The sequence below is a fragment of the Muntiacus reevesi genome, chromosome 1 (genome assembly GCF_963930625.1).
Source record: "Muntiacus reevesi chromosome 1, mMunRee1.1, whole genome shotgun sequence".
NCBI classification, from domain to species: Eukaryota; Metazoa; Chordata; class Mammalia; order Artiodactyla; family Cervidae; genus Muntiacus; species Muntiacus reevesi.
In genome coordinates, this window is record NC_089249.1 from 95,454,915 (window position 1) to 95,479,139 (window position 24,225).

Below are 24,225 nucleotides of genomic sequence, written 5' to 3' on the forward strand. Positions count from 1 at the left end.
AGAGGAAAACTAAAAAGAGTGAAATACCAATTTTTATTGTGATGATTCACGCAGTTAAAAGGCAAGAAAAAAAATAGGTGGCAGGGTATATCTTAAACAAAGAAATCAGAAATTATGCTTCCAAAGTATACCTCTTTTTCAAGGCCAGCTCTGTCAGCCAAAATGACTTTCTCCCGTCTCAATGTGGGTAGATAAACGTGGGAATGGGAACCAGCCCAGTACTATCAACCACGCACTGGCCACAAACCACAATCAGAAATCATCAGGGGAGGAAAGTCTCAAGACAACAAAAGCTTCTCCAGCTATAAGCCTTGCTGGGAACATTCCCATTGCCACCCACAAGTTATCAGCTTTGAGCACAAAGATGGGCAGTCCTGACAAGAGGTATTTTCAGATCCTAGATAAGTGAAGAGAACTGGGTAGAGCACTAGCTCAAGGCTCTGGAACAGGGAAGAGAGAGCAGAGAGAACAAGTTCACACCTACCTGAACTGTAGCTGTCAGTGGAGGACTGAGAGATAGAGCGAGACAAAGACCGCCGGCCAGTCTTGGTGGGAAATTTGGTGAACTCCTGCATGTCATCAGCAAACTGAATTTGCTGTAAGAGGAAGACGAAAAGCTTTAACTTAAAACAAGGATTCTATGAAATGTTTCATTTTTAAAGGCCATACAATGTCTCCCCTAAAAGTTAATGTTATCACGTGAAAGTGAAAGTGGCTCAGTTGCGTCCGACCCCCATGGACTACAGTCCATGGAATTCTCCAGACCAGAATACTGGAGTGGGTAGCCTTTCCCTTCTCCAGGGGATCTTCCCAACTGAAGGATAGAACCCGGGTCTCCCGCACTGCAGGTGGGTTCTTTACCAGCTGAGCCACAAGGCAAGCCCAAGAATACTGGAGTGGGTAGCCTATCCCTTCTCCAGCAGAGCTTCCTGACCCAGGAATTGAACTAGGGTCTCCTGCATTGCAGGTGAATTCTTTACCAACTGAGCTATCAAGGAAGCCCTAATGTCATCATGTGGCTCCTACTAAATCAGCAATTCTTCCACCAGAAATGAGCGTGGCAGAAGCTATTCTCTGACTCCTCCCAAAATGCCAATTACTATCTCTTCTCAAAGGTTTCAGCAGAATTTGGGGCGGGGGGAGGGGGCGGCAGAGAGAAGAAGGGGAGCAGAGAGAGAAAGCTTAAGATCCAACTTCATTCAGCATTTGTCTAATTTTACAGGTCTTCTTTTTCACATTCCATAAGGTTTTCTTTCCTCTTATAACCTTGACACATTAAACTTTTTACCCCCTTGTTCACAACTCTATCCAAAAGCAGGCATAATCTCTTAGGGTTTCTTCTTGTTTTTTATTTCTGAATATTCTCTTGTAGTATATCTTATCCTGAAGTTAGCAATGGTTTTGTTATTTGAAAAGATTATGAAGAGATGCCTTAAATGCCAATGGGCATGGGGGTGCTAATAGCCAGAGTCCAGTCATATACCTATCCTTTACAAAGGCAATGGAATAACACCAGAACCTGCTATATCCAGTAAAATACTAGAATATCCTAATAAAAATTTAAAAACACTCACCATAATAAATTCCAACTAATTTGAAGGAAGGAGAAAATAATAACTTGGTAAACTCTGTGTTTAAAACCTTCTTTAATGAAATAAAGCAGAACAAGATAACTGTTGAAAGGATACTTGGAAGACTGGCTTTAATAAATGGCAAACAGCTTACAATTAAAATTATTTATAGATAAATTCATGAGTGTCTCTAAAGTGTAGGAAAACACTCTATGAAGTGGTTTAGACCTTCCTGAATTCCTGTTTAAACTGATAAACCCTTTCTTTGAAATGTAAAATAAACCTCAACCTCAGCTGAAAAACAGAACCTGAGATTCTGAATTGAGAAACAATTTAAGTTTGAGAACTTGAATCAAGCTTCTGCTTACAATCTGACTAAATCTGAAAAGGTTCCCACAGAGAATTCATTAATCTAAGCTTTCAGCAAACAACTGGAAATGTAACCTATTACTGGAAATGTAACCTATTACAGATGAAAATCTTCTCTCCATAATGCTGGCAGCCTGGTTATAGGCATTTTGAAGCCAGCATTAGTAAACTGTCCATTATTTACCTCTGCTAAAGGTTCCCCTCCTGTCACATGTACCCTCCAGCTAGGACAGCATCTGGTGGCAGTATAAGAGTCAGGCTTAAATGTGCAGCTAATATGAACAAGGCGATTACTGATTTAGGAGGAAAAAATAAGGAAGCAGTAATCAAGAGAATCAAGATTTGTGTTTTTATACCAAGAATCAAAGCAGAGAATACTGTCTTTGGCATTCAGCCTTCTTTATGGTCAAACTCTCACATCCATACATGGCTACTGGAAAAACCATGCTGACGTTACTTTGCCAACAAAGGTCCGTATAGTCAAAACTATGGTTTTTCCAGTGGCCATGTATGGATGTGAGAGCTGGGCCATAAAGAAGGCCGAGTGCTGAAGAACTGATGCTTTTGAACTGTGGTGTTGAAGAAGACTCTTCAGAATCCTTTGGAGAGCTAGGAGATCAAATCAGTCAATCCTAAAGGAAACCAATCCCGAATATTCATTAAAAGGACTGAAGCTGAAGCTCCAATACTTTGGCCACCTGATGTGAGAAACAACTCATTGGAAAAGACCTTGATGCTGGAAAAGATTGAAGGCAGGAGAAGGGGGCGACAGAGGACGAGATGGTTGGATGGTATTACCAACTCAACAGACATGAGTTTGAGTAAGCTCTGGGAGATGTTGAAGAACAGGGAAGACTGGTGTGCTGCAGTCCATGGAGTTGCAAAGAGTTGGACACGACTGAGCAACTGAATCAACAATAATACTGATGTCATAGGTATCCAATTTTGTGGTTTTTCTTTAGGTTATTTTGTAAAATAGAGGAGGCAGAGTCCACAAACTCTTTTTTTTTTTTTTTCAAGTATAAGGACAGATCCTAAAGGTGTGGAAGGGAAAGAGAGCTACATTCTTGGCACCTAGCCAGGGTCTTGCACATAGAAAGCATTCAATAATTATCTGTGGGATGAGTGAGCCTTTCATATTTCTTCTGTAAGATCAAACCAATCAAATTTCAAAAACAAATACTAAAGACTCAAGCAAAACTACATATACTACACCTGAACTTAATTAACAAGCACCTTTAAGCATCTGAAGAAACAGTTTTTTCAGTTTAGATGCTAAAACTTTAAATAGCTTAAATGTCAAAAACACAACTGCCTTTCCAAACCCAAACAAACGCACTTACTGAAGTGGCCACTAGTCAGCATGTGGCCTTCTAGATAGGATTTCCCACTGCCTGTTCACATGACTTCTGCAGTCAGCAAAGCTAGTTTTACTGAAGGGATTAATCCAGGACCAAGGTAATGACTTTCAACCCAATACGCAGTTATTTTGGTGGCAGAAAAAACACACAGTCAAGAGACTATCAACACCATTCAACACTGTGCAGAGGCAGCTCCTCCAACAGCTTCCCTGCTCCTGATAAGGGCGCCTGTTTGGAAGCCACTCTCCTGTCTGTAATAGCTGTTACAATTCCCTCCCCTCATCATCTTTTTACTTCCAAAGGTTCTGGATATATTTTCAGATACCACCTACCTGGGGGTAGAAGGGTGGGGGAGGGAACTGCAGTAACCTTTTCAGTTTTTAAAACAGAAAACAGAGAGAGAGCCTTCTGTGTCAAGATAGAAATGTATTTCTTTGGCAACCTAAGAACTAACAGTCATAATCTCACCTTGTATTATTACAGCTCATCGGTAGCCTAAAGCTTAGCAAAATCTTTCCCATCTAAAAACACGAGACTGTTGCAAGTGGCTTACTAACCACTGCAGCACCTCAACTCTCAGATAATGAATATGGTCCATATTTGAAGTGAGTAAAGTTAACTCAGGCCGTGACATGAATGGGTTACTGTCTATTCTTACAGCATTTTGACAATCTCAGTGCTTACAAGCAAGACGATTCAGATACACACAGATGCACGATAACCTTGTCTTCTCTCCGACCCTGAATAACGTGCAGAAGAGAACCTGTATCAACAGCTGCTGTTGTGAAATGCAGCTTCTCTGCCAGATTCCACCAGGCCTGCAAGCTCCACTGGCTGTCTTCACAGCAAAAAGCTGTCTTCTCTGTGGTGAAGGACCACCTGGAGTGTTATTCACCTTCACATTGTAGATAAAGACAGTGCTGCCAGAAGCAATTTACAGATATCACAAGTTTTCTCTCTAGTGAAACCAGATCTCAATAATACCCTTCTAATTGGATTGGACTCACTCCATTTAAGCTAAACTCAGTCATTTAGGTGAAAACAAAATACAGACAATGACTACAAAGTTGTTATGTTTGCATTACTTCCTATTTATTATGATTTCTTCTAACCATTATTAAGTTTTAACTGGTATGCTTTCATATTTCTTCAAATCTAGATCTGTAAAGATTGCCAGGTCTAAATACGAGGTAGGATGGGGATGGAAGGGAGGGGAAAGAAGATAGGTTGAAATCTAAAGTGGATCTGAAAACCAAAAAGTCCTATGCTAAAGAACTAATCTGTGTTTTGATACTCACCTCCATAAACAGCAAACACACAGCAAACATACCAGTGTTCCTTTTTGTTTGTTTGTTTATTTTTGGCCATGCCACATGGCTTGTAGGATCCTGGTTCCTGACCAGGAACTGAATCTGGATCCACAGCAGTGAAAGCACCAAGTCCTAACCAACGGACCGCCAGAGAATTCCCACCAGTGCTCTATTCTTGAACTAATATCAGTCACATCTGAGAAAGGTTAAAATATCAGACTGACCCATTCTCCAAACAGTACACCCAAATATGGAAGTCTACTTGCTGTGCCTTAAAAACTCAATTAAATGTCAGGCCAATTTTACATGCTAACTATCTTAGAGCACTTTTAAAAACATGATTCTTATCTATGTGATACTGAGAATGGTAAAAAAAAAAAAAAAAAAAAAAAAAAAAGTTCTACTGAAGAAACAAATTGGGGTATGGTATACCACCATCTCGTGGTAAGTCTGGTGACAGTGAGCTAAGATTTGCTCTACAAAACTTAGCAAGAAAAAGGAATCACAGGCAATTGAAAACAACTCCAGAGAAGAAAAACAGTTGTTTACTATTCCTTAGTTGATCCTAATTGATATTTTTTACCATCAGAAGCTGAGAAGTTTACTTCCACAAACACATGGTCTATCTACTCAGATATTTAAATAGCTTAGTTACACTTCCTTCCCAGGTACCACCCGATTTTGCTTTCTAGCTCCTAAATCAGAGAATTAACAGCCACGAGAATTCTACTATGACTCTAGAGCCAATGGACAGTTATCAGGGTAATACTCAGAGTATTACATTCATTTAGTCAACACATCCAGTAGGCACCAACTAAGTTGTCGGTGCTATTATAGAAAAGAGCTAAGAAAGGAAATATGGTCCCTTACAATCTGTAGAAGTGTTCTGATCCACAGTATAACAACCCAAAGCCATATGACAAATGGCTTTGTCATAGAATTTTACTGCTTCTTTAGGAACATTCTAGATACTGTAGTCTTCACAGCCTAATCTGGATATTGTTTAACTGAGGCCTCCAAAAACCAGAGGTTAGGCTAGAAAACTTATTATTAAGATATAATTTCACATGCCTATCCAATAGTTTTTAATTTCCTCAGAAAGGTTTCCTCCTAAGGGTGAAGAACTAGGCTCAAAGGTAAACAGCAATTATTAGGAAAACACATCATTAAGAAAGCACAGCTTGGACGTGAACAGAGGGATCGGTCCTCCTTACTGCTGAGGATTATCTGAAGGGCCAATACACCTTTCCCGGTACACTGCTGGTTTTCTGAGATATTCTCAAATTTACATAATGTCCCCCTGTCCCCAGCATGTATCGTGCAATCTCTTCTGTTTAGAAATCATGGTCAGCGCATCTCTTAGCTAACCCTTGGCAACTGAGCAAAAAAGTGACTATCAGAAGCTAGAAATTTTAACAAAGGCAATTATTAAACAGTATGCTAGAACACCTTCCAGGATTCCTACCACATCTTTCTAATCTTTTTTTCCCACACATCTTCTGGCTAATTTATTCTTTCTTCTACAGATTTTACTCTCATCTGCCTTTTTTTTATCCCCCTCAGAGGAAAAGAAGAAAGTACGGCTATCAGGATAAAAAGGTCCAAGACCTGTTCTTAATACTTATCATTGATCAGTCTGATTCCCATTTCAAATGAATCCAAAGAAACAGTTATCAATAAACACTAGCTTCTTGGTACAAGGACTATATAAATCTGAACATCTTTCAGACTTGTAATTATGATGGCAAAAGAAATTTCCCAAAGATGAAGGACATCCTTTTCTCAACTTGTAGCCTGCAGGTATATCAGAAAACAATTATCTCAAGGGAATTGATCTCAGGCCACATAGTCAAATCCAGAGCCACCTCGTCATTTCTTCCATTCCCTGGCACAGAAACCAGTCTTCTGAGACTTGGTAGGTTTGGGCTGCTCACTCTCCTCCTTCCCAAGTTTCTTAAGTTCTCAGTTTCCCCAGATGGACCCTGAGTTTCTAGAGGGAGGGCGGTAGGCAAGCTGACTTACAGCACATATCTCCCTCCCCCACTCCACCTGGCTCTGTGTCTCAACAGTAACAGGATGTAACACACACACACACAGCCAGAAGCCAATTCTACAGTCAGAAGAAACACTGTCTCAACAGTAATAGAATAGAACTCTCTCTCTCTCTCTCTCTCTCTCACACACACACACACACACAGCCAGAAGCCAATTCTACAGTCAACAGTAATAGAACTCTCACACACACACACACACACACACAGCCAGAAGCCAATTCTACAGTCAGAAGAAACACTCCTTTCAAGATGGAACTCAACCTGATTCCTCTTGAATGTTGCTGGAAGCAAGAGGTGAGGCAACACCAAGCAAGGCCCATGCTGTTGAGTCACTTAAATGGTAAGTGAAGTGAATGTCGCCCAGTCATGTCTGACTTTCTGCAACCCTATGGACTGCAGCCTGCCAGGCTCCTCTGTCCATGGAATTTTCCAGGCAAGAATACTAGAGTGAGTTGCCATTTCCTTTTCCAAATGTAAGGAAGGGACACAGAGCTTGAAAAACTCTGCCAAAAAGTGGTTTTACCCTATAAGCTACTCTCCCTCTCTTCATACCAGACTGTGCATTTCATACGCTTTCTACTGATATTATCTCCAAAAGTGCACCAGTGAAAATGAGTGATCTAGGCCTCTGACTGCCAACTAGAGGTAAAATTAATAGGTTTAAAAAATGGCAACAAGTAGGAGGAAAGGCTTCCTAATCTTCTGAAAACCACAAATTACAACAGAACATAACATATATCCAGACTATGTTTCAAAGCGCTATTTAGCTATCTGTCTGGCCAGTCCCTAGTTTCTTGTCTTCAATCAACAGCAATATTGTATGAAAACATGCCTGTCACTCTTTTTCTCCTGACACTGAATTATCATTAACTCCAGGTTAACTTTTTTGGAGGGTGGGTAATAGGTGACTGAAGAAATCTTAGGTTCTTGAAATACACCCATATCTTTAGACATACACTAAAACTCCTCCCCACCCCAACCACTGCAACCCCCCATCATCACTCTTGCATTTTATTTGTCTATCTTTATTTTTTTTAAATATGAAAACAGGTATTTATTATAGAACAATGTCTAAAAATTAATTAAAGGCTTAAACAACAACAAACATAATTCCACACATTGACATTGACTTTGTAGCATGAAAATTCTTAGCCATAACAGGCAAGTTTGTTCTTGATGAATTAACATATAATAAATTCTCATGACATGATTCCAAAATATATGTAGAACTGACTTGACATGTTTATAAACATAAGGGCAATTTAAACACTGGTATTAGTTTTCATGAGTTCAATTTAAGGTTAGTGACTGGAGAGTTATATTAGAAAAAAAACCTGAGATAAAATAATCTTTAGGAAGCTACCACATACCTATGTATATTTGAAGACCTAGGGTTAAAAGTCCACTCTTAATGAACACCACTAAGCAAAGGATGTATAACATCCATCACACATCTGTTCCAAAACCAGCATGTTTCCAAAAGTATACATTTCTTTACAAATAAACATTATGGCCCTAATAACGATAAAGGAGCTGACAGAGTGAGATCCAAAATATGCTTTCATCCCTGAGCCATATCTTAAGGCCTCCACTTTAATCGTGGGGCTTTAAGAACATCTTCTTTGCTTTAATTGGTTTTATTTCTCCATTTTCATCTTCTTCGTAAATGGCACAGTCTCTTTTCTTGGCAAACTTTTTCCCAATTGTCCCCACCAAGGTCTCATATCTTCTAGCCATTTCTTCATCTGACACATCGAGGTCCACTGCTTGCTCTTCAACTTCTGCTTTGTTCTTAGCGTTCATCTGAAACATTAATTTCTCAACCTCAGGATTAAATCCTCTGAATGACATTCTTCCATAGAGATCTTCACACAACAAGAAACTCTGCTCTTCTATAATGAAACTCTCTTTCTCTTTCAGCTCAGGCAAATCCAAGTACCAGTGCTCTTCACTAATGATTTTCTTTTCTTCCTCTTCTAGTTGTTTCTTGGTTTCCGAGTCCAGTCCCCTTTGCATGAACTTCATGCGCAGCAAGTTCTTGGACAGCTTAGTTTTGCGCTCGGCCGCCATACTGACTCCCACTGGGCGCCGCGGTCTGCAACTGGACCCACCGCACATGCTTGTCTATCTTTATTATGATCATTTTCAACATAAAAAATTTAATATAAAGGACATTTGTATACCCTCTGTCTAGACCGAAACTTTTCCTTTTCCATATTAGATTTCTTTCTCTATATGCACACATGCATACTTTCTAGCAAAGCTATTCTCCTGAAGAACCACTATAACATTATAATACTTAAGAACATTAACAGTTCCATATCATCAAATATTCAATCTGTATTAAAATTAATTTTTCTCAAGTATATCTTTCATAGTTGTAAACTCAACTCTACCATCCCAGGATGGAATCAAGGTTCACAAAATGCATTTGGTTGTTAGGTTCTTTTGTCTCTGCTAATCTAAACAAGTTCTATCCCTGCCCTCCCCCTGACCCCCCCCCCCCAAAATTTTCCTCCAGTCCAGGTCAGTTGCATTATAGAATCTCCCATAATTTGAATTTCTCAGATTGCTTCCCTCCTGTGAACTGAAAGTAAAGCTTTGAAGCTGGATTAGAGAGAGATTAAATTTGGCAAGAAATAGTTGATGTTATACATTTTACTTTGCACATCAGGAGGCACCTAAAGTCAGGTTGTTCCACTCTCAGGGACACTAACTTGAACCCTTGGTTAAAGTGATTAACATCAGTCTTTGAAAAGAAAATTTTCTCCTTTGCAAGCAAAGGTTAATTTGTGCGGTGATCCTTGTCAGCCTGTGAATGTCCTGTTCCCTAGTGACTTTACCATCTGTTCATAATCCTTGCCTGAGTCAGTTATATTGGGGAGGAGGGGGTTACAGAACCATGATTTCTGTCATTCCTTCCACATATATTAGCTGGCATTCTTTTGCAAAGAAAAGTTATTCTTCTTTTATTTTTAACTTGTCATCCATATTTTTATTTATCTATGTTACACTCAATTGCATGAGTGCACTGAATGCTCCAGTTGTCCCAAACTGGGCCAGCGGGAACTTCCTTTAAGCTGACTTTTCTTCTGACATGATCGCCTTTAAATGACTCCTCTCTTTCTGACAAAAGAAGATATATCAGGCTCATTTTGTTCTTTCTTTGCTTCCAGTCTAGAATCAGTCATTTCTCCAAGGAGCCCTCACTTCTTTCAGAGGGAAAAGGTATTTAGAAACTAAAATCTGGATACAATGTCTCCCCATTGCTATGAGAGGTGTCAGTGTTTCTAGGTTCTTGCAGTAGAGACAGAAATTAATCTTTTGGTTTTACTCATGAATTCACATCGATACTTCTATTTCAAATTTAACACATTTTTTAAACTTCTAATTTTCCTTTTTATATCTTTTCTCTTCGGTGACAATCCTGACTTTGAATAGCAATAAAATATTTACTTATTTGCTTTAGCCTATAATGCATATAAAATAATTTCAAAATTACAAGACTAATATTATTATTAACAATAATCTTTGCAGTGAAGTGTCAATATTTCATTGAAGTTCTTCTTGTCCTTAGGATATATTTCATACAAAAAAGGAATATATTTCACAAAGAGTACTGCATAAGCAGAGTATTTTTTTTCTAGGTGACTGTGTAATCTTCCAGGTATGCAGTCAGGTTCACCTGTTTGTTTAAACACAACTTTAAGGTTTCCTTTGTCATCTCTAATTTTATTTTTGACATATAAAATACATCTCAAATTTAAAAGATATACTCAGGGAAGTCTCATTTCCATTCCTATTCCAACTCTGTTCCACTCTCCTCTATTAGTTTCTGGTTTATACTTGTTACGTTCATTTTTGAGGTGAGGAAAGCAAATATGAATTTATATTCTTATTTTCCTTCTCTTTTTTCTACATTTTCTAAAAAGGTAGCATGCTAAAATATTCTGCACTTTTTTTTTTCACTTGGAAATCATTTGTATTGGTTCATAGAGTATAAGAATCAACAATTCTTTTTTTTTTTTTAAAGAATCAACAATTCTTGAATGCTGGGGAAGACCAAGTCTGGTTTATATAAGGGGTGGGTGTGGGGGTGTGTGTGTATATATATATATAAGGTTACAAACCTTATATGTTGTAATCAAAAGTCATCAGCCTTAATTTGCTCTTTGGTGCCAATATTGATCTTAAGGGAAGCTCACAAGATGTTAGGGGCTTCCCTGATGGCTCAAGCGGTAAAGAATCTGCTTGCAATGCAGGAGTTGGGGGTTTAATCTCGTGGGTTGAGAAGATCCTTGGAGGAGGAAATGGCAACCCACGCAAGTATTCTTGTTGGGAAAAATCCCAGGGACAGAGAAGCCTGGTGGGCTACAGTCCACAGGGTTGCACAGAGTTGGACACAACTGAGCACGCACACGCTCGTACAAGATGTTAAACTGGCAAACCTTACTGCCAAGTATGCTGGAATGTTCTTTAAGATGAAAACTTGTCAACTGCTTACAAATTAGGCAAATCTGTATTCTTCAAACAAATCGCTATGAGAAAAAAAAGTTAACACCGAAAGCAAGTAATCAGTGGACAGCTCTAGGAGGAAGACAGAGTCTGTGGCATTTTGGAAGGAAAGCCACATAGATTGAATAAATGTCATCTGTGTAATTTCTTAGCCTATCAAGTTGGAACAAGATTAATTCTTCCTTCCTTGATTTGGAAGGCTAGCGTAAATAAAGTTGAAAGTCAATGGCATCTTAGAAACTTAAACAAATCCTCTTCACATATTCATCTGAGTGAGTGAATCCCATCTGCGATATGGCAGAAGAAATACAAGTAATTCCCAATAAGTGGCAGCTGAGTCTAAAAAGGATCAGTTTCCAGAACCCTAGACTAACACTCAACAAAGGTTAATGAGACTTTTTTTAAGTCACCATCTACTGCTTCCCATCAAGGGAGGAAAAAACCATCAAAACTCAATATTAAATAACATAACCTGACTTTAAAGATCTAACATTAAATACTAACTATGTAGTAACAGGTATTGTTTCTAAAGATGAGTGGGTCAATGGGACCTTTCAGAATCCATTCAGTAGTTGGACTGGATATTTTCAAGTTCAATGGACAAGGTGAAACCACTTTAAAGATAAGCAGCACAAGCTTCAGTTTCCCAGCTCTTTAAAATACATAATATTAAGCTTCTAGAGTGAGAGTAGAAACATTAATATATGTACAAGAATCTATCAAAGATAATGTCACATTAAAAATATAATTGTATTTTTAATTGTAGAGAGGCAGTATTTGCCGTCCTTCTTGACTTTCTAACTTGAGGTGTTTATGTTCAATTTTAGTTAAAAATCTCAGCTTAAAATCATAACCTTAGATAGCCTGTAAGAAACAAGCTGGCCGAAAGAAACTGTCGGCTGCAACTTCTCTGGAGCTACTGAAACCTGAGCTCCAGAATGAATACAGTACAATCCCCCTCCACTCTCTGCCTCCTAGACCAGAAGACAAAAGTCTGGGTTTTCCTGACTTATGACTTCCTGACTAGCCATTTTCTAATGAGTAAAGCGGACAGATGCACAAGGATAAAGGTCTCTTACTTTGGGCTGTATAGTAAATGAAAAGTCAAAATCAACTTTTGCATAGGAAAAGTTATTCAGCAAATTTTACCAGTAACACTGCTAAAATAACATTAATCTACATGTCTTTTCACACCATTTTTGTTTAAATCTTGACATACAAAGAACAAGTAAAACCACCAGAGCACTCAATTAGACCTTTTACTTAAAGCTGATTAGAAGTTTGAAATTCACATTTAATAGTATAGCGAAAACCAAGGTCCTGAATGCCAAGATTTCTATGCCTTTCTAGTTTAAGCACCTGCTTCAAAATTAGTGGCATGTGACTTAAGATTTTTCTTATAGAGGATTTGTATTTTTGAAACATTTTGGAATCTTTTGACTGTTGGATCTACACTTTACAGATGACAGAACAGGGGGGTGGTTAAGCATCTTGGTCAAGGCAATTTGCTATCAACATTAAGATTAAAACAAGAACAAAAACTCAAAGAGTAAAAAGCAACAAACAAACCAAAAAACCCACCAAAAAAAAAAAAAAAAAAAACCAACCCTCCAAAAATGGTACTATTATCTTTCTTTTGGAACAGTCTAGGGGAAGCAGCAGCCTTCCCTTTATCTTCAGAGGGTCGGTTTACAGAACACCCCACTACTGCACTGCTGCTTTCGGAACTTACAACACCAGATGAACACGGTAAGCTTTGGGGTGGGAAAAGAATTTCCAGTTCCAAAATCCAGACTGATTTTGGAGAAGTGAAACAATGCAAAGAAAATATTTTAAAAGTTGCCTATGAATTGCCATTGAGAGATACCTTAGACTTGGAAAGGGTGAGGAGACAAATTAAGCCCAAACATTGAGGAAGCAAAAAGCTCCACTCCAATATATACTTCAACTGTCTTTTGGGGATGGAATGGGGAGGAGGAGAATGTATAGGGAACCCAATCCTGATACTTTACTAGGATGAAAGAAATGACCCCAGAGCTTACCATCAGAATCAAAAGCAATTTTAAAACTCCACCTGTATTTATTTATACATACAAAGAGATTTTCAATTTGGTATGGTTAAAACTGAATAATAATTTTGGGGGTGTCATTTTGGAAACCGCTGGCTATTTTCATAAGATATGACCATGCTTTGAAACATGCAAAAGAATATACTTTAAATTTGGATTTTATCAGTGTTAGTATTTATCCTGTGTAGAATAGTGATGGGAGGACTTTTCTTTCACAGACCAACACTTAGTGTAGTTAGAGAATGTGTCATAAAATTAAGAACATTCTACTAGGTTCTTTTCTCAATGGTGGCATGCCACTCAAACACCACCCACCTCAACTCACCTTGTACTTTGTACATGTCTGAAAGACCAAGTGAGGTTGCATTTTCCCAATTCAAAAGGAGCTATAATAAGTTTGGGGACCTCCCAGTAAAAATTTTAAATAAAAATACATTTTGTCATTGATGCTTTCCCATTTTCTGGTACCACTTCTCTAACTCTACAAGTAACAAAAAGTTCCTGTAAGGTTATTAATTTTATTGACGTATTCTGGACTTACATGACATGATATGTGATTACTGGATCTTGGTTTCCTATCCATGGTAGACATTATTTAAAGTACTCATTTAATGAATAAGTAAAAAAATCTTGGCTATATGGTTTTTAAGAATAGAAATTTTCCAAAAACTGAAGAGCAGGTTTTAACTATAAAGCTTTGTAAACTGAATAGAACCTCAAAACAAATCTAAACAGATGCAGGAAGTGAAGTCTGAAATTCCTTTGATCATTTTAACGGGCTTCTTTAAAAATAGAAAACAAAGATAACTGGTGGTATGATTATATTCCACTAGATTAGGTAGCTTTGGCTTCAATGCATCATTAAGCAAACAATGAGATGTCTTTTATGTTAAATAGCAGGTTGTAAGGTTTCACAGCAGAACTGTTTTTCCATATGCTAGAGCAGTTACAGCTGGAATCATCTAGAGTCTCCTGGCTCCTCTGGGAAGGACTGTGATCTCTGTTCTCTGAATTTACAGAAGTTTGGCCTGAAGGGCCTTGAATACAGCACTTATTCAGCAATCCCTCAATGTGGATCTGGAAAGCTTCCCTTAGAAACAAGAATATCCCTGTGAAGACCACCTGAAAGAGGTCTTGGCCTGTGGTTCAGAGTTCAGGGCGGCAAAGGCAGAGTTGGCACAGGGTTCTGCAGCGCACCGTGCTCCAATCTCTGAATCGGGCTGTGTCCTTTTTATGTAATTCTTTCTCCTAACGCCCAAATGAAATCTCATTCACATTTCTGTAGCATGTTACACATTGTAATAACACTGGGCAATCGTTTGGCCATTCATGCAAGTCACACAACAACTTTTCTAGGGGTAGACATGTTAATATTTGTACCAATAAAGCCAAACCTTATCTGCCCTCCCCCTTTTATCCTGAGTTCTATTTAATAAAAAAGCAATAGTGACAGGCCCCTTGAGGGCTAAAAAGGAATAATCTTTTGTCTGGGTCTTAAGTCCATTCACTTTGGCTTAAGGAGGAAGCTGCTCTCCTGGCTACCTGGCTTACCAGCTTAGTTAACTGTCTTTCTGAGCTGTGCCCTCCTTTTTCTTCTACCATCTTTCTCCAATCTTTACTCTTTGGCTATTGCCTCAGCCCCTCAATCAACTCCTGTGATTTTTCTACGTTTTGAAGCCAGAATTTCACGAAAATGTCATCTCGTATAATTTTACTATCACCCTCAGTCCAGGAATTCACAATATAAATAACCATGTTAAGGAAATCTTATATTCTGACCTGACTTTTATTCTATTGAGTCCAAGAAGCTCAGCCAACCAGAAGCTAGAGGTGGCAATGCAGATGGAGAGTCAAAATCATTTTCTGCATTTCAAAGACAACACAGACTAAAGAAACGCTATTGGTTTCGTGGAGTTCTAGCCATTCCTTATACTTTTTCTAGAGGTACTCTTGAGTTCTTGGCAAACTACCTTGGCTATATGGATGAAGAAGCCACAACCCAGTCTTGTTAGGAGAAAACAATGTCCAAACACCCAAACTCCCGGCCTTGCTTTATCCCAATCACGACATTCTCAATTCCAGGCAAGTTTTCTAGGTTTTCAGCCTGGGGTCCATGGATGGGCTTCAGGCTGCCCACTCCCCCTTATATGCAAACTGTTACACATATGTAATTTTTCTGGAAGATAAGCATAGCTCTGATAGGGCCCTAAACTCCAAATTGTTAGGACTACTACACCAGACTCACATGACCCAAGTAACAACCTAAGAATGTAAATGTCACAGTACAGACAGGGATGCTTGTCTTGTTCACCGATGTACCCTAAGTGGCCGGCACAGGTCTCGGGACACCGGAGGTCCTCCACCTTAAGCTGACAGGGTGGCATGATTTCTGGTTATGGCTTACCCTGTACACCTTGGAAAAGGAGAGCAAGTAGAGGCTGTTTTCAGGACCTCTCACATGGGGCACAAGATTTCCCTCAAGGCCAAAGTCATCCAAGACAGGTGGTAGCTGCATTACCATCCAAATATCAGATTTCAAAATTTTGACTAGCCTTGCTAGATAATCTAAAAGAGTGTTCTAAGTCCGGGATCTCTCAAGTTTAACTAAGGAAGCTGTACCGAAATTCACATCTCATCCCATTCTCCACTTGCCCCTTACTTTCACACCCCTCCCCATTCTGATTAAGTAGGTTTAGGCTAAGGCCCCGGTAATGAATAGGTAATGAATATTTTGGGGAAAAAAAAACCTGCCTAGGTGACTGTACCTTTTATCCCTTCCTACCGCATAAGAAGGACTGATCTGAGACAATCTAAGCAGGATCTGAAAAAGCAAACACAGGCACATGGAGTTTACCAGGCTCTTGATAAAGTGACTCAAGGAACACAGGGAACAAATGAGTTAGACAGTATTCTTCAGAAATAAATAAGGCCAAGGAAATAGAAAATCTGCTTTTAATACCAACTCCATCTGTCAGTTGTGGACAATCCATTAGACGGATCCACAGAGGTTTAGTAGAACATGACAAAGAGCCTGTCTAAGGAAGAGAGACTGTATTTTTACAATGGGTTTGTCCAAATTCAGTAAAAATTGGCAAGGTATTCTCATTCCAAACATGCCCAGTGCTCAGCTAATCCCTTCCCTGTGGAGTCGGAAAAGAATGTGCAGAATTCTGAACCCTCTACTTGCCAAATAGGAGAGGTTCCTTCTCCTGAATGCAAAGGTTGAAATTAATCCCATCAACTCTCCACTCGTAATTACAAACAAGGTAGAGAGGAGGTGCCCCTCAACATGGGTATTCTCTTTAACCTTCATGATTTGTGAACACCCTTTACCCCACCAAATACCAAGCCTCTGTCAACCTTGATCATTCTCAACTGGCAAAAAAGAACAGAAACCATCACCAGAGTAATGCTTCCCTCCGGGAAATTCCGGGGAAGGGGTGTGATAGGGTCAGTCTGTCCAGTATGCATCTTGCTTGGACTTGCACTTAGAACACCATGTTCCCAACCAGCTTGGTCTCTTTTCTGTTACAAACCCGAAGTAAACAGATTCTACAGCAGCTACAAGCCTGTTACCAAGGTCACTGTATTGATCAGTATAATTAACATTCACAATTCATCTAGTTCAGTATGACAAGCCAGCTGGGCTATTCTCCATAAGAGCTGAACAATGGGAATCTTCATGTCTTGCTTGCAAAGAAGTCTGGTGCTCTGGACACTAGAAACAACTATTGGAGGCTGGATACCACCTGGCCACCCACAGGAAACTGAATTAGTTACTGGAACAACTGAACATTTGCCACCTTTATAAAGCAGATTTCTACTTTCAAAGCTGAAAAATTCTGGAGGTCTTCCATTCCCCTGAATCCTGCCTGGGTTACCTACTATAGAAAAACAACCTACACAGAATTTTCAGTGCCAACCAGAGTCTAAGTTCTTGATTACGGCAAGCACTGGCCCAGCTCCCTGAAGACTGTGACTCTGAAGAAGGTGTGTTTCAAAAACAAGGGCACATATAGCTTTTGAGCACAGAGCTCAGCCTCTGGTGCAGAAGGGGCAGTCGGGATTGCAGAATGAGAAGAATCACAAGTTTGCTCAGCACTGCCAGGCAGAGCTGTTGTTTATTGCTTTTAGGATTCCAACACAGATTCCAAAATGAAACTGCTCAGGTCATCACTGGCCCCCAAATCTCAAGCACCCTAAGAGTAAGCTAAAATCAAGAGTAAACCAGAATACCAGTTTCAGCTGGTATTCTGTGGGCAGTGTCTCTAATAATGCTAAGTGTTCAAAACTTGGTGGGAAATTCAAATTACCTTTCCCATTATGTCTAAGGACACCTCTAAGCTTCTAGCCTACTGTCTTGAGGTTCTCACCATCTTAGCTCCAAAGATCCTCTGACCTATTTCTGGCAATTCTAAGCTGCTGAAAACGCCCATCAGTTTCTCAGTTGCAGTTCTTGGTGCTCCGTTAGCGTTCACATTGGAGGGGTTCAAGAAAAACAACAGTGGCCAGCTGAAGGGGAAAGTAAGACAGAGTCACCAAGAGAGTCCAACCCACTTTCCCTTAGGGATAATCCTCTCACAGTATTTTACTCAGTAAACAATTATTGACATGGTAGGGTGCCAAGCCCTTCATACTATACATATGTATGGTCCTTGTCCTTAATAGAGTTGGTCTAGAGAAATTGAATGAAAAGTAAAATTCAGATATCAAGTCAGTACTGAAAACAGTCTGAAAAGTACTACACTGAAATCAAACCTACTTCTGAGACACAGTGAAGCAAATAATTTTATTGAGTTTTGATACTCAGCCTAAAGATGTGAGCCCCCTATTCTAAATACTCCTATGGAATGAACTCTAGAGCTCTTGGGGTATCAAAAGTTCATTTGAGGGCAATGGGGCTGAGAAGGTACAACCCCCCCCCCCCCCAAGTTACTGAAATGCTGGTTTCAGTGCACACAAGTTCCTGAGTTGAACCCTCAAGGCATTGATAATGAGTCTCTTAGAAAGCTGAGGAGCATCCCAAAGAGGGAGGTGAAAAGAACACAACAACCTCAGCTTTGTTCCAAGGACAAACTGCAAGCCTGGAAATTTAATCTCAGCTGTTTCTGAATCTGTAAGGGAGAAAGATACCATGGCTTAGAGCCCTGTCCTTGTAAATCAAGGTTTTTAAAGCCAGGATCCAGAGTTGAGTTTCAGGGAGTCCCATAAATTCTCTGAAAGCATAAGTAAGTTTTTGTGCTCTAGAATTTTGCTGAGGAAAGAACAGTGATTTTTATAAGATTTTTAAAGGGATCCATGACTCAAAAGATAGGAATCACTGTTCTAGAGTCTCTAATCCAGTGACTACTTCACTGGTTTGAGCATTCCCTCAAACTGGCAAAAGAAAAACCTATTTATCTAGCTTTCACACAAATTTGTCTACTAATTGACCTCTCTTTTGAAGTTAGAGACAGGATGCTGCATTTTGAGAATTCAAAGCAAATAGCTCTTTTCTACATGCCCAAAATAAAGCTAACCGTCATGAGAGCCCCAAAAGGTTTCCCTTAAAGCCTCTGAGTAAGGAAACAGTGCAGGGTGGTCAAAGAAGGTAGAGAAGAATCAGTCCTCTTAACTTTCCTGACAGGTCTCTTTTCTGACTTCAGGATCTTCAAACCGTAATAGGAACAGGTCATAGCCCCAAAACTTTGACTTGCAGTCAAGCCAGTCCTGGGGTAAAGGGACACAGTGATTTCCATTACACCCATGGAAATCTATACTCCAAAGGTTCACCTTAATACAATTAAAAAGTACTAGAAGAGTTGGAGCCATTTATTAAAAACAGGGCTTCCAAAATCCTAACACTGCTCAAAGCTCAGAGATATGAACAGCTTCATTAGGGAGGCCAAAATGAAAGAAACATGGTTACACTCATCTGCCCCAGGCCTTCAGCCCTTCATTCAGCTGCTCACCAGCTCACCATCTAGCTCAGAGCCGTGCCCACTGCAGACCAGCACGTGAGCATCTTCCTTGGGACCTGAGCACACAGGCACAGTGGGTCCCACTGACGCCACTGCACACACACAGGTTAGGGAAGAAGGGACAAACACGGAAGCAGCAGGGCGTGTTCGAGCTGGGCAGTTCTTCAGATTGTAAAGAACTAAACTTGTGGCAGGTCCAAGATTAACAGCATGGAACAGTGAGCAGTCCCAAACCCTTCCTGTTTAAGCCTCCCTGCTAGCACACAACTAAGAACAGGGTGCCCATTATAAAAGAACTGAACTGGTTTGGGCTGGTAAAGGAGAACACTTCAAGTCCATTAAGCCGGAGAAATTAAGTACAGAGGCACATTAGCTGAGGCATTGGGGCTTTCAAGACAAGAGGGCAGACACAAGCTTTGCAGTCCTAGATCTCAGGTTGTCAAAAGTCCTTTCTCAGTCTCTACTCAACATCACAAATACTATCTTTTACCAGCAGTTCATTACACTTTTTTACTGTGTGTCCTGTTTGGGCAGTAAATGATTAACCCCACTGTACATTGCTAAGCAGTACTAATCACTATATACATTCTGAGATTAAGGTACTTGACTGAATTGTTTTAGAAAAACTGAACAGAGATAGGAACAAAAATGAAACCCATATGACTGTTAACAAAGGCAAAGGGTGAGCCACCCTAGGTCCAGAACTGCTGTGGGGTAAAGGCCACACACTTCTACAACAGAAAACCGGTTACACGCAATCAAGAGCAGGCTGACAGAGGAGAGAGAAACAGAATCTGAGTGGGTCTGGAGGGAGCTGGGGTACACAGGGACGGGATCTGAAGGTGACTGTATACACAAAGCTAAGGTTACAACTCAGAAGAGCCTTTGGAACTGCTTCCTGTGATTCAAGGATTCTAGTTTGGGAAGACTCCCAAACTACTGACTGCAGGTTGAGGAAATAACCTCCTGGACTCAGCTAGGCCAATGCCTGACCAACACCGATACTCCATAGGTGCACTGTGTGTTACAGGGAAAGAGGTGGGGGAGTGGTCGGGTAGAACCTACCTCATTTCCATTATAAGCTCTAAGCTCTCCCACTGTCTATGTACCTCCTGGAACTCAGACTAGTGTTCAACAAGAGTAAGCTCTACATAAAATAACATTTTTGTCAGGGAAATTTCCTGTTGAAAGATATTCCAATAGAAACATCTTTGTTTTGGCTCTTTGAGAGTATTTTGAAATTCCATACAAAGCAGGGTACTTTTGTGTAAGAAGGCACTCGTTGAATAGCAGGCTGGGATAACAGGCATAAGCCAGAATTGTACTAGGCAAACCAGGACATATGGTCACTCTAGTTATAAACAAATAAAGACACTAATTAATCTTTATTAAATGCTAATCTCAACTATCCTATAGTACTATCATAATTCCTCATTTCACAGATTAAAAAAAACAAACAAAAAGAACACGGAGGTTCAAACAGGTTAAGCCACCCAGGTTGTCCAAAGGTCACACAACTTCAAGATGGTAGATTCTGAAGGCAAACCTTACTCCAAAAATCAAGTGCTTAACTTACGTTGTACTACTCCTCACAGTTTTAGAAACAGAAAGGGGGACATTAAGAGGTCTTATGTAACAGCAAAACCAAAGTGGGATCGCAAGAGAACTACCTGAATGAGACAAAGGGAAATGAGACAAAGGGAAATATGGAATCAGAACAGTAATTCATGTGAAGAGAAATTGGTGTGAATTTTTAAATACTTACCAAATTTAAGGCACTGATAGCATTGACAAGAGTTGGAAGGAAAATCTGTGGTAAGAATCTGTCCTTAACTTTGGATTCTTGGATTTCAGGAAAAAAATTCTAGTCTATGTGAATGGATTGTTCTTCATGTATGAGGGGTGTGTTTCTGACCTACCTCAATGTGATGTATTCTGAATTATTATACCCAGTATAAGGGTGGCCTTTCTTTATAAAATTTTAATATTCAAATTTCCAAACTTGAGAAACAGTCAGGTATACATGATTCCCCTTTACTGGCAAGTTCCTTTAAATAACAGCTTCAAGAGAGCATTAAAGTGTTTATTTACAGATTATAAATAAATAAATATTTATTATAAATAATTATTATAAATAAACCTCTACTTGAGGTGGCAGAATAAACTTTTAGGAGTCACAGGCAACTAAAGATCAACATGATTCTATGTATCAAAAAATCTTTTACAAACAATTTTACAAGAATATTATATTGGGTAACACACTGGAGCCAGATGACACCCTCCTCAAGAAACAAAAGGTACAGATTTATAATACTGACAGCAAGGAATGTAGACAATGAACAGATTTCTGTTACAAGCTAAAAATCTCAAGGAACTTACAAAAAAGTAATATGAAAACTGTGCCTGACAAACTGAACAGAATCAAATAAGAAAAAGAGAAGTAATCAATATCTGTAGAGAAATCTAAAAGAGATAGGATCTTCTTACAACTCCGACTCCTGTTCAAAGACTGGCACTAAAACAGTGGTCACTTCTAAAGAGAAGTAACAGATACTAATGATGTGGAGAGGATAGGAAATGCCAATCGATCAGATCACTTCTCAGTGAATCTAAGAAGTACTGGTGTGAATTTTACAAAACTGCACCAAGAATTAGCCATAAGAAAACCTTGATTAAAAAAAAAAATCATCCTGGATTTCACCTAATAGGTTAAACGTCTAAGCATTACTTACTGGGTCTCTACGTGGTACGCTTCCTAAGTCTCAGCTGACCCTTCTGATGAATTAGTTCCACATATGCTTTATTCAAATATATCCTACAAAGAATATCCTACAAGCAAAAGCAGTTCTGTCGTGTTCTTTTTCTCTTCTTCCTTACTATGTTGGTGGTAAGGTTTGACTGTATAGATCTAGTCAAATGCCTAATGTTCACTCTAAAGAGTCACTCCATATGTTCAAAAGTACAGGTGTTCTGACAGGCCTTCCAAAGAAACATGTCTGTCTCAGGAGGCTTCATCAACAAGCTTGGGTTTACACTATAGGGGGAAATTTAAAAAAACCAACAACCCAATTTGACACAATCTCAATTTCCAAAGGCCCAAGGACAAATATTAAGACTGCAATACAAAGTAGCAGAAAAAGAGGGATGAATACCCAGTGAAGATGGATAACTAGCTGACTTGTTCACTTTGACTGATAACTGCCAACATTAAACAAGGATCCTCTTCAGCTGCGATACAATGTACATGCATGGACCATACAACTCAAGGTATCCTTTTCTCTCCCAAATTTTCCTGGTAATTCCATCTGAAATCACCAGTGACAGTTGGTGAACAAGATTTAATACACGAATCATACTATAGCTATTAATACTATCACATAAAAATATCCTTTAGAACTTAGTGTCAGCAGAAGTTGCCTCCCTGAGGAATTGCTTTAGATTATTTCCCATGTCTGCTAACGAGACTGTAATTCTGATTCATTCTCCAGCTCCTAGGAAGCTTAAGGTTGCATGTGATGATCAGCCAGCTTCATCAATTGTCTTAGCACTCAGGGTTAACAATATTTTTTCTCTTTTTTCTATAGTTTGGGCTCCTCATTTATATTGTATGTGTCCTGTGTTATAAGTCATTTCAAATGCTCATTAAAGACAGATAGTATAAGTATACTAATATATTTCTTTTTAAAAATCATTTTTGCTTACTCCCAACATATACCCATCTGCACATGTTCTAAACACAAAGCACTGATCTGGCAGATAAGGAAATTGAGGCACAGAAGCTCATTTGCTCAAGATGGGACCCATTTAGTTGGCTTTCTGATACTCAGATCAAGCTGTGAATAGGACTGTGGAGTCATATTATCTACATAGTACTGTGGTAGATCTCACGGCATACAAAAATGAGTAACTTGTGATTACAGTTTTAGAATCTTGCTATTTATGCATTTAATAGAAGGACACCCAAACTTCCCCAAAGTGAAAAAAACTTCACAAGTTACACAGGAATCTGATCTGACTGAAGACCATCAGGGTCACCCTGAAATAACCTATAGCCTCTGGCTGGCACCAGAAATGTCCTCATTTCCTAAGGGGCCTCAGGCTTAGAATGATCCAAGGATTAGCTGGTCTAGAGTCATGCTGAATTCTCACAGGCAAAGGACAGCACTATTTGAAGAGGGCTTTTCTCACACCATTCAATACACGCCAAGATAAAATTTTTTCTCTTACTTTGCTCATGCTTTCTCACATTATCAACACATGGCAGAAGTACAAAAGTGACCTAAGTCATAATGTCCAGTTCAGCTATAGTGATGAAAAAACAGTTTACTTAGGACTTGCTATATGACCTTGACTAGTCCTCAACGAACCCATTAACTAAATAAAGGCCTTTTTTATCATCACTAGGGGAAGGGTAATTAGTCATTATAAAGCACTTTCATAGAAAGTGCTGTGCAAACACTAACAACAACGCTCAGAAAGAGCAAGATTAATAAGAAACACAGGGGTACATTTACCAGCAAATGGAAACTTACAACAGGGTCTTCCCACATTCCTGGCAGAGACCACTCCTTTAGCTAATCGAACATGAAATTTCTAAAATCATTTGTACTTGGCCTGATAGTTATACACATTAGCAACATTCCTCCTTGGAAAAAAAAGGGGGGGGGGGGGAAGAGTTATTTATTCCTGGTAGGCAGCCATACAGACATCTCAATTACCAGTTTGCCAGCCAGATGGGCAATTACTATTTGAGTACCTACTATATGTTTGGTACAGAGCTAGGGCACGACGGATACAATGGTGAACACGTGTCTCCGCCTTTATGGAGTTTACAGTCAACAATACAAACTTTTGTTTTATTAAGAGTGGCACCTGCAGGAATAAAACCTTACTAAAACAAAGGCAAGTAAGACTAAAGAGGCCTAATCCCTGAAGCCACTAGACCGACAAAAGGTTCCGGGCAGAGGAAGAGTTCAGGGAATGAGGGTACCAGGGCGTTCCCATTTTTCTCCCTAA

At 39.4% G+C, this 24,225-nt stretch overlaps 1 protein-coding gene and 1 pseudogene across 2 annotated transcripts in view; both read right to left on the reverse strand.

Annotated features, from left to right (window-relative positions):
* Nucleotides 1-24,225, reverse strand: part of AHCYL1 (adenosylhomocysteinase like 1) — a 40,660-nt gene that overhangs the window by 14,576 nt on the left and 1,859 nt on the right. For both annotated transcript variants that reach the window (XM_065907241.1, XM_065907242.1), the window contains exon 2: nucleotides 485-596. In XM_065907241.1, the coding sequence (XP_065763313.1) occupies nucleotides 485-596 (112 nt within the window). The remainder of the gene's footprint in view (nucleotides 1-484; nucleotides 597-24,225) is intronic.
* LOC136162992 (M-phase phosphoprotein 6 pseudogene) lies at nucleotides 8,033-8,769 on the reverse strand (annotated as a pseudogene).